At 56.4% G+C, this 10,719-nt stretch overlaps 1 protein-coding gene across 1 annotated transcript in view; it reads left to right on the top strand.

Annotated features, from left to right (window-relative positions):
• Positions 1-4,251: 4,251 nt before the first annotated feature.
• LASP1 (LIM and SH3 protein 1) overlaps positions 4,252-10,719 on the top strand; it is a 32,811-nt gene continuing 26,343 nt past the window's right edge. Inside the window, exon 1 of the mRNA XM_029965856.1 lies at positions 4,252-4,348. Coding sequence (XP_029821716.1) covers positions 4,293-4,348 — 56 coding nt within the window. The 5' untranslated portion in view covers positions 4,252-4,292. The remainder of the gene's footprint in view (positions 4,349-10,719) is intronic.

Here is a 10,719-nt window from a genome sequence, read left to right as displayed (position 1 = left end):
GCCCTGGGGAGCACCAGGGAATGTGGTTCTTCCCCCCCTCCCCATCCTTTTCCCGGTGATATCCCCACGGGACCCCCCTTCCCGGCGGTGTTTCCACGCTGCCCACCCTAATCCCGGGGGGATCACGTCCCTGTGGGACCCCATTATCCCGTGGGTGCCCCCCACTCCTCCCAGCCCTGGGGGGCTGCTGGAGGTGGCACTTCTTGTGCTGGGCGACGTGGATGGAGCCCTTTTCCCGGGGTTCTCCAGAGGCATCCAGGACTTTCCCTTGTATATCAAATTGATATATTTACTGTAATATCTCTAATTAAAAGGCAGCACATCCCTGTGCCTGCGGAGGCTGAAGGAAAGCAACAGTTAATGCTTCCCTGGAGCTGGAAACATCATCTGGTTTCCATTAGCCGGCTTTTTCCCCTTTTTTTTTTCCCCCAAATCTTCCATCCCAATTGATACTTCCCTGTTCCAATCCCTGGGCTGCCTCCTTTGACATGGAGTATCCCTTTTTCTGGGTATTTTCCCATCAAAAACCAAAGCTCTGGGCTGGAGGTGAGGAAGGTGGTGGTGGGGGGTCTCCATTCCCTGTGCTGTTCCCAGGGGATTTACTTCCCAACTAACCCATCCTGGAGAGCTGAGCTGTTCTCCTCCTCCCCCTCCTCTCCCAGGCTTCTGGGACGACCAGTTTAGGGACTAAAAAAAGTAACTGGAAGAATTCTGGGCTCTCCAGCGACATTCCTGAGCTTTGCAGACCCTGCTGCTGACATTTTTAAGGGATGATGTTTCCTCCTGGGGCTGGGAATGGCTTGGAGCTGAACTGTCACCCCTCTGTCCTGGGTTTTGGGGGCAGTGAGTGGCTCAGTCTCCTGGGCTGGCCTCCAGTAGCTGCAGGATGTTGGGATTGGGGATAATTGGAAGGGGGGGTGGGGTTGTGGATCACTGGAAAGGGAAGGGGGTTATTGGGATTGTGGATATTCAGAAGGGAAGGGGGGATGATCCGTCACTTCCTTCTGCTCAGACACTGTCTGGGGGCTGTGCTCTGTCTGGGCTGGTGGCTGTGTGTCCAGGAACACCCGGAGATGGTGTATTCCAGCTGTTGGGAAGCAGGCAGGAGCCTGCAGTCACCATCTTGTGCTTCTCGGGCTCTTTATCTGCTTCCTCTTCCTAAAAATCGTGGCACTCGTGGGCCAACACACCCCACCCAAAGTGCTGCCCAGGGCTTCACCTCTCCCGGGGCTCCTGGCTGGGAGAGCTGACCCACTTCCCACAAAACCCTGGGACTGGCCGGGTGCTGCAGTGCCTCCCTCCCCGCTTTTTCTGCACCTGGAGCAAAGTCCAAAGGGCAGCCAGGGCGTGTTTGCAGAAGTTGTGCCGACGACCAGGGGCTGCTGGGAGGGGAAACGAGTCTGTGGTGCCTCTGCTGTGCTGCTGGGCTTGCTCTGCAACCCGGAAAGCCCATTTCCCTCCTGGGATCTGCAGAAAACTCGCTGCTCTGCGGGGCTGCCAGGGAAGCAAAACCCCCCTGCCCACAGCCCTGGTGCTGCCCCTCAGCTCTCAGCCCGCCCTGGGAGGGTTTGGGGACGTCCTGGGAGGGTTTGGGGCCGTGCTGCTGTCCCTGCCCCCACGGGAAGGTGCTGGGGAAGGTGCTGGGTGATGTCTCTGCTTCCGCAGGGGAAGTGACACCCCGGAGCTGTCCCGGGGCTGTGGCTGCTGAGCCCACGGAGGGCAGAGGAGTCACCCTGAGCTCTGCAGGGCCTTAAAACCTCAGCCAGGTTGATCTGCAGCCCAGGGGGTCCCTCCTTGTGTTGTCCCCAAGCCCTGGAGCCTCCGGTGGTGCCTGTTCTGGGCGTGCAGTGATGCCTTGGCTTGCTCTGACCCAGGGGAGCTGTGGCTGCCCCATCCCTGGGAGTGTCCAAGGCCAGGTTGGAGGGGGCTTGGAGCACCCTGGGCTAGTGGGAGGTGTCCCTGGGGGTGGAACTGGATTGTCTCCAAGGTCCCTTCCCACCCAAACCATCCCCTGGCTCTATAAATAGATCCCAACACCATGGCCCTGAGCTCTGTCCCCAGACCTGCTCTGCTGGGAGGGGGGAAGTTGCCACTCCCAGAGCAGCCTTCCAGGGTGTCCAGGGTGTGCTTCCCATCCAGCCCAGCCTGGTGGACCCAGGATCACCTCCAGACATGTACCTGGAATTGCCTCCAGGCCTTCAGAGCACTTCAGGCTGGGAACTGAAAAGGAATTGGAAAGCACAGGCGTTAATGCTCCTCTGAAAACCCACTTGAAGCCTGTCCTCTTTCTCTGCAGCCATGCTGGAGTGTTCCTGGAAGCCTAAATAACTGCTGTTCCCCTGTGTCCAGCCGTGTTCCAGCCCTCCTTTCAGTGCTGCCTTAGAGTCTGTGGGTCTGCAGCAAATCCATCAGTGTGAGGCAGAGTTTGAGGGCAGCAAAGGTTTAAGGTTTAAGGGTAGGGCAGATGGGCAGCTTGGGAAGAGCCCCAGGGCAGGAATGCCACTGCTGAGCAATTCCTAGTGGGAACTGAGGCAGGAATATCCTGGAATTGCTTGGCTGGGGGTAGACCCTGCCTGGGAGAATCGTTCTGCCACGGTCAGGGGGCAGCTGGCCCTGCCAGATCCTCCTTGGCTCGTGGGAGCTGGGGGATTCCTGAAGGAAAAGGCTCTGGGATCACGTTGGCTGTCAGTTCATCCCTGTGGACTGACAGTGTTTTGTGCACAGCTATTGCTGGGAAGGGTTAATTACCCCCAGCAGAAAGGCTTTGACCCCCAACAACCCCAAAGAACTCTCTCTGTCCCTAAAGAGTTCCAAAGCTGGGATGGGGAGGGAAAGTCCCCCTGACCAGGCTGTTTGGGAAGGGGGGGGTGTGGAGCAAAGCCCCTCTGGCTGTGGGTGCTGGAGGAACTCGTGTAACCAGAGGGAAGGAACAAATATGTTGCTCAGAGCAACTGAAAGGAGGAAAATTGTCCTCCTGGGCTGAGTCACGTCTCCAGAGCCTGGCAGTGTTTGTGCTCGGGGTGTGGTGACACCAGGGCTTGGCTCCCTGCAGGAACAGGGCTTTGGGGTGGGGAAATGACTTCTCAAATGTCTGAGGGTGGAAATCACAGCCAGAACCCCCAGCTGGGTGCCCTGGGTTTGCTTTTTGAGTGCTCAGCGTGGGCCTGGCTCCCAGGTCTCCCTGTCATCTAATTGGTGGTTTGAGCTCCTAATTTGGGGGTTTTTTGGCTGAGGTTTGTTGGTTTTTTTCCCCTGATTTTGCAGGGTTTGGGTGCTGGAGCAGGGAGGGCAGCTCTAGGGCAGGACTGATTTTTTTCCCTGTGTGAGTAAAGGTGTTGCTTTGGGCTGTGCATTCCCCATTTCCCTGCTCCAGCTCAGCCCTTGCCTGTGCAGGAGCTTCCCTTCCTGGGCTGGGCCCTGAGAATTTTTGACTCCAGACCCCTCAAATCCCGATGGAAACGCAGAGTCTGGGCACTGGGTGACTGGCAGGACACTGACCTTGGTCTGTGTGTGGCTGAGCAGCCTCAGAATGACAAAATCAGGACCATTTTGGTTGGAAGGACCTCTAAGGTCGACCTTTAATTCCTTGGGAGCAGCTCTGAGCCGTTCTGATCGGGTTCCTTCCAACCTGGAAACCCACTGGGGCCAACTCAGCACCAGGTGGAAATCATTTATTTTGGAGCAGCCCTAAAAGGGTTTGACCACCTTCAAACAGCCCTTTGGGGTTTCCTGGGGGTCTCAGCCTGTGCTGTTGGGCCGTGGTCTGAATTCTGCCTTCAGCCTTGGATCTGTGTGAGCTCCCTGTGCCTGCTTCCCATGAGAACCTTTTCCTCCCTGCCCGTGTCTCCCTGGCTGCTGCAGCCTCACCTGACCTGCTCTTCTGGCTGGCACCTGGCAAAGCTCAGCAGAAAAACCCTAAAGCAGCAGCTCTGAAGCCTCCAAACCGGGGCTGTTGCCTCTGGTGGAGCTGGAGCTTCCTCCATCCCGTGTTTGGCCGAGCCCGTGGATTCCTGGAGCTGTGGAAGCTCGGATAGGATGCTCTGGGAGGCTCAGGGAGGTTCATTTTGCCCTCAGTCAGTCAGGATATCTCCTATCCCCCAGATTTTTTGGGAGTCAGGGGTGGCACTGCTGATACCCCGGGAGCTGCTGGGTTGGGATTTTGTGATTCCAGCGGGACCTGGGCCTGCCTGGGGGGGTCACTGGTGTTACTGGGGGGGTCACTGGTGTTAATGGTTGTCCTGTCTGTGTTTCAGTTCTGGCACAAAGCATGTTTCCACTGCGAGACCTGCAAGATGACCCTAAACATGAAGAACTACAAGGGCTACGAGAAGAAGCCGTACTGCAACGCGTGAGTCCCTGTCCTGGGGGGGCTCATCTGGGCTTTGCTGGACCCTCCTCCCTCTTAACCATCAGCCCCCACCCCGAAATGAGGGGTGGGGGGCACCCTGACCTGTCCTGAAACTCTTTTGGTGTTTGCTGGGAACGCAGGGAAAGCGCTGGATGAAGGGATCACACACCAGTTAATACTGGGTTTAAATCAGGGTCACACACCAGTTAATACTGGTTTTAAATTAGGGTCACACACCAGTTAATACTGGCTTTAAATTAGGGTCACACACCAGTTAATACTGGTTTTAAATCAGGGTCACACACCAGTTAATACTGGGTTTAAATCAGGGTCTCACATCAATTAATACTGGTTTAAAATCAAGGTCACACACCAATTAATACTAGTCCTAACCCAGGTTTTTCCAGGCCTAAATCCCAGCTGGTGGCTGCTCTCCAGGCCCAGTATGGGTGGGCAAGAGGGGAATAAAATTCCAATCCAGGCAGGCATTTCCCTGGAGCTGATCCCAACCTGTGCCCCCTTAAAGAAGGGGAAATCAAAAGGTGTTTTCTTCCCCCTCCAGGTATCTGGGAGGAGGGGACAAGGGCCAGGGGGTCACCACGGCCTGTGCTCTGCTGGGCTGGGGGCCAGGGCAGTCACCTGGATTCACTGCTCCTCACCTGGGAGGGAAATGAATCTGGAAGGAAACAAAGCTTGAAGGCAAAGTCCTTCTCTCCTGAGCAGGGAATGGAGGCAGGGCAGGGTAGAACAAGAGCAGCTGCCTGGTCCCTTTTTTGGTCCCTTTTTTGGTCCCTTTTTTGGTCCCTTTTTTGGTCCCTTTTTTGGTCCCTTTTTTGGTCCCTTTTTTGGTCCCTTTTTTGGTCCCTTTTTTGGTCCCTTTTTTGGTCCCTGTTTTGGTCCCTGTTTTGGTCCCTTTTTTGGTCCCTTTTTTGGTCCCTTTTTTGGTCCCTTTTTTGGTCCCTTTTTTGGTCCCTTTTTTGGTCCCTTTTTTGGTCCCTTTTTTGGTCCCTTTTTTGGTCCCTTCTATCAGTTTCTGAGCAGTGCCCCCCACTTTTGTTTTCTTACCAAGGAGGACTCTTTAATTCCTCACCCCTTTCTGGGCTGGGCCTGATGTGTCTCTTAATATCTACGAAGCAGCTTTGGAATGTCATCTTTTGTAGCTGCTTCTTATCCATTGACAGTTCTTAGAAGGAAAATTAGATAATCTCGTCCTGGAATTAGCACTGGTCTGTTCACAGAGTGCTTAAAAACACTAATCCTGACAACATCCCTGCAGGATGGGTGTTGGAGCCATGGAATTCCAGGCTGGTTTGGGTTGAGAGGGGGCCTTAGTGATCACCCAGTTCCACCCCCAGGGACACCTTCCACCAGACCAGGCTGCTCCAACCTGGCCTTGAACACTTCCAGGGATGGGGTATCCATGGAATAATCTGTGCCAGGGCCTCACCACCCTCACAGGGAAGGATTTATCCCTAATTATCCCAGCTAAACTTACTCTCCCTGTGTGTAGGAAAGAGAAATGGTGAGACCAGACCAAACCCTCCCAGTCCCGTGGCTTTTATGGGTGGTTGTTGCTGATGGTGACTGTGGCTTGTCCAAAGTCCACCACTCCTCCTGGACTGAGAGGAGACTTGGAGCATTCCAGCTGTGCCTGGGAATGGCTGTTTCCTGGGATCTCTCCCCCCTGAAGCACAGGGTGGTGATGGTGTGGGGAAGCAGCAAATGACTGTTAATTGGTTATTTAGGGGGAACAGCTTTTGGGGTGAAACTGGGAACTTCTGGAGGGGGGGAAATGTGTGTCCTGAGGCAGGAGGAGCTGTTGGTTTTAGGGGATCTTTGGGCTGGGCAGGGATCTCAGCCCACCATGGGGGAGCTGGAGACTGGCAGGGATGAGACCCCCGAGCTGTCCAGAGTGTCCTGATCCAAATCTTCCTTCCCTGGACCACGGGAACCCTGCCCCCAGGACATGCCCATCCCGGGGCCTGGGGTCCTGTGCTTGTGCTCTCCCTGCAGGCTGCTGGAAGGGAAGTGGGATAATAATGGGAAATTCCTGACATTCCGAGGAGTCTGCGCAACCTCGACCCATCTCAGTTTCTCAGCCCCCTCTCTCAGGGCTCCCTTTGATGCTGCTGCTGCTTTAACCCCTTCCCAACCTCTGCCTGTCCTGCCCCTGCCCCCCAGGGCAGCTCTGGATGTTTGGAATTGTGCACAGAAACTTGAGTTGGATCCTTTGTTCTTCCCACTGTGCCTGTCTTGGAGCAGAGGGGAGTGAGGAGCAGCTGGAAGCTGCTGGCACAGGAGGCTCTGCCAGCCCCGGGTTGCAGTTCCAGGGGCTGGGGGGGGAGTGAAGGGAAGCTCCAAGTTTGGATGGAGGGCTGGTTCCCTCTGGAGAGGGTCCTGGGGAATGAGAAACTCCAGGCAAGGTGAGAGTGCCTGGCAAAGGCCAGCCCAGGAGGAGCCCACCCTTCCCAAAGGGAGTCGAGGGACAAAATCTTCTGTCCCCGGAGAAGGGGGTGGAAAAGCAACGTTTATCCTGGCAGGGAGAGAGGCTGCTTTTCTGAACATGCCTCAGCACAGGGTCTCCTCTGTTTGAGCCGTGGCCTCCTGCCAAATTCCTGAGTTTCTTTCTTCAAGAGAGCAGGAGGAAGAGGGCTGGGCTTCCTCCAGCTCTGACATTGCCCCAGCAATAAATCCCTGAGAAGCCTTTGGGGACAGTGGCTGGTTCCCTCTGCCCTCCCCGTGCCAGGGTGTGGGAATTGCCTGGTGGCAGCTGTGACTGTCTCCACCCTCCTCCCTGGGCTCCAGCTGGGCACTGGGGGGACTGGTTGCTCGCTGGGAGCAGCATCCAGGGCTGGGCTGGACTCTGTGAGCACTTTGAACTGGAACAGGAAGGGAAAATCCAGCTGAAGTCTGAGACTGGTTTAAATGAAAGCTGTGGGGAGAACCTGGATACAAGGGACAGGCAAGACCTGTGTTTGAGGGCCCAGCTGCTCCCAAATATACATTATATGTGGGTTTTAATATTTAGCTGGCTGTGCTGGGGGGATGGCAGAGCTGTGCTGAGGCTGAGGGAGCAGGGAGGTCCCAGTGCAGGTGGTACCTGTGGCTCAGTGAGCAGCACAGATCCCGCCTGGAAAATCCTGTCTGGGAGTTCAAAGCTGAATATTCAGTCTGGGGAGGCTTCAGAGCCATCCCTGGGCAGTGATGCTGCTTGGAATGCTGAGGGAACGCTGGGATGGGGGGAAGGAGCAGAATCCTGGGCAAGAGGCTCCTTCTCTGCCTCTCTTGGCTACAGGGGATCATCTGCTGCTCTCCCTTGAAGCCATCAAGACAAGAGCCAAGGCCAGGCTTTATCTCTGCGGGTTTGCCCGAATTCCTGCTGCTGAACAAGCAGTTCCCAGCTGGATGCATCCCTGTCCAAAGCCCTGGCTGGGCACACACATCGGTGTGGTGGATCAGAGGCTCTGCTGCTGCTCCCGGGGCTGGGCTCAGGTTTCTTTCCCTGCTGCTGCTGCAGAGGAGCTGCAGGAAGTTCCTGCCTGACTTGCAGCATTCCCAGGAGACCCAGCCTGGCCTGGCACATCCTCCTGTGGTGGGATGGTGCTGCCCACCCAGACCCCCTGCTCGGCTCCACCATCCCGGGCTGTCCCATCCCACCAACCCAGAGCCCCGGGACGTCTTGGTGCTGCTCCACCCCTAAAAACCCCTCACTAAAACCTGCATTTTTTTCTTTTTTTCCTCCTCGAAAAGGGGCTAAAGGTTGTGTGAGGCTGCCAGAAATATCCCCCGGGGGGGGCGGTGTGTGCCGGCAGGTCCCCGCTCTCCATTCTGCCGTGACCTTCCGGCTTTCCCTCCCGGAGCTGCTTTTTCCTGGTGGAGAAACCACACCCGGCGTGGCCCCAAAAACGTCCCGGAGGGGAGGGGGGGGCGGGGGATCGGGATGCGGGGCTGGAATTCCTCCCCTCTGAGTCAAGGAGAGCAGATCCCGCCCAGCTCACCTGGTGTTCCCCGGGCACGGCGGGAGCTGGGAAACCTTGAAAATCCCCGGGCATGACCCAGAAAAACCCCCCTCCCTGGCGGATTCCTCGCCGTTAAAAACCCTGCCTTTCCAAGGGATCTGATGCCTCCGGGCTAATTCCCGGCTTGGAAAAAGTTAGTGAGCAGCTCTCCAAGGAGCCAAGTGATCGGCTCTTGGCATCGTTCCCTGCTCCATCTGGGAGCAGCTTTCCTCGCTAATAAAGTGATCCTCCGAAGTGGAGGGGGGGGGCAGGAAGGGAAAGAGGAACAACTGTGCTGCTGGGATGGAGTCCAGGTGTTTATCCCAGGCTTTATTTGTGCCCAGTTCCTGGATGGGAGGAGCTGCCTCTGTGCTGACTCTGCTTCTTCTGCACTTGGGGGGCAGGGAGGTTGCTGGAACCCCAGAATTCCTGGATTTGGGGGCTATGGTGCTGTGGTGGGCTGATCCCGCTGCTCTGCTGCGCTTGGGGAAGGGCTCGCTGAGGAGGAGAGAGGATGTGGCGTGTGGGAAAGCGCCTGAGTAATGCTGGGATTTGATGGCTGCAAGGCTGGGAATGTTGGTGAATCCTCTTTGGGGTGGAGCATCTGTTTCTGGAGGGCTTGGGAAGGGCTTAGTCCTGGGGCTGGCAGTGCTGCTGACCTCTCCCAGCTGACACTGTTCCCCCTGGAAATCCCAACATTCCACAGGGCTCTCCACCCCACCCCTGGCTGTCACCTCTCCCTGGCTGGCTTCTCCTGCCAGGTGCTGGAATGAGATGAAACCAGGGATTGCCCCAGTGAGCCCAAAGCAAAGCCTTTGTGGATGAAGCCTCTGGTGAGGTGGGAGGGGGGGAAATCCAGCCGGGATTCGTGCAGGGCCCTCCCCTCCCTCCCGGGCTCACCCTGCACTGTGTTGCTCCTTTCCAACAGCCCCAGGTGTTTTCCACACACCTGGAAGAAGTTTTCCAGCTGCTCCTGGGGTGAGGAAGAGGGAAATATGTGCAAAGCTGAGGTGGGTTTCCCTCTCCCCGTGCCCTGAGAGCTCACAGTGCCCTCAGAGCCAGGAGCTGCCCGCTCTGACCTCGGCTCCAGATGGATGTTGACTTTCCTAAACTTGCTTATCCATGCCTGGAGCCAAAAAAACCTTGTGGAAAATCCCAAGCTCTGCCTGCTCTGTTCCCAGTGCTGGGAGGGCAGGACAGGGACTGCTCTGCTTTGGGGGGCTCAGGGATGGGAGGGGGAGCAGCCCTTTGCAGATGTGAGTCCTGAATTCCCACCCTGGCAATTCCTTCCTCCCACATTCCCTTGAAACATTTCCATTATGGCTTGAAGCAGGTTTGTGGAAATAGGCTGGTTTTTTACTCAGGCAGTTGCTGGAAGAGGCTTTGGAGACAGGGATGGAATGGGATGGATCCTGCAGCACCCACGGAGAGCAAAGCCCTGTTCCCACCGTGTCCTGTGCCAAAACAGCCACGTGGGAGCCTGTGGGGATGGGATTGGCTTCTCCTGCCTCCTCCAGCCCTGGCACCAGGACACTGGGTGGGCAGCAGGAGGGGTCTTTGAGAAATTCCATCCCACAAAGTTGTGCTGTGCTCTGAGTCAGGTTTTGGGGCGGGCTGGGAGCAGATGCTGGGAGCAGGCAGCAGCTGCACACGTGGAGGGCTGGACCAGCCATTTTGGCAGCTTTTCCCCCTGAAAATGCTGGGAGGAACTGGAGTCTTTTCCCTGAAAACACTGGGAGGAACTGGAGCCCTTCCCTGCAGCCCGTGCTGGGCTGTCTGCAGGCCTGCTGTGGGGCTGCTTTCCTTGCTGACAGAAGGACAGTTTATTTTTTAAGCTCAGTCCCCGAGAACCAGCGACTCTTTGAAAGGCAGGATGTGAACTCTGGAGCCTCCTGGCAGAGCACAGCCAATTGCTTCCTTTGTTTAGCTCCCCTGTCCCAAATCCCTGGCCCAGCTGCCCGGGTGGGTGACTGTCACCCCTCGGGATGGAGTGTTTGCATCCAGGGCTGAGGGATAAACCCACTAAGAACCCTTGGTTTAGAGCAGCCTGTGCTGGATATAAGCAACACTTGGAGCTCGAGAGGCCCTTCTAAACACTCAGTCATCCCACACGTGGTCCATGGAGTAAACTGGCCTTGCTGGAGGATCAGAGGGGGTTTGAATTGTGCTGAAGCAGCAGAGTCTGGTCCTGTAGCTCCCAGACCCCATTAGTTGTCTCTGTAGAGCAGCTGGACGATGCCACACTGCACCTAAAGGGGTTTCTGCCGGTGTTCCAGGAGAATTTAACCTCCTTTCCAGCTTGGGAGAAGCTCCAAAGGCAGAAGAAGCTCAAGTGCTGCCACTTGGCTCCTGGAGATGGGAATTCTTAGGGGG

Source organism: Manacus vitellinus, unplaced genomic scaffold, assembly GCF_001715985.3.
Source record: "Manacus vitellinus isolate BGI_N305 unplaced genomic scaffold, ASM171598v3 scaffold_120_pilon, whole genome shotgun sequence".
In the NCBI taxonomy this organism is placed as follows: Eukaryota; Metazoa; Chordata; class Aves; order Passeriformes; family Pipridae; genus Manacus; species Manacus vitellinus.
The sequence above is the reverse complement of the archived record's forward strand: the minus strand, read 5'-3'. Positions and strand labels throughout refer to the sequence as shown.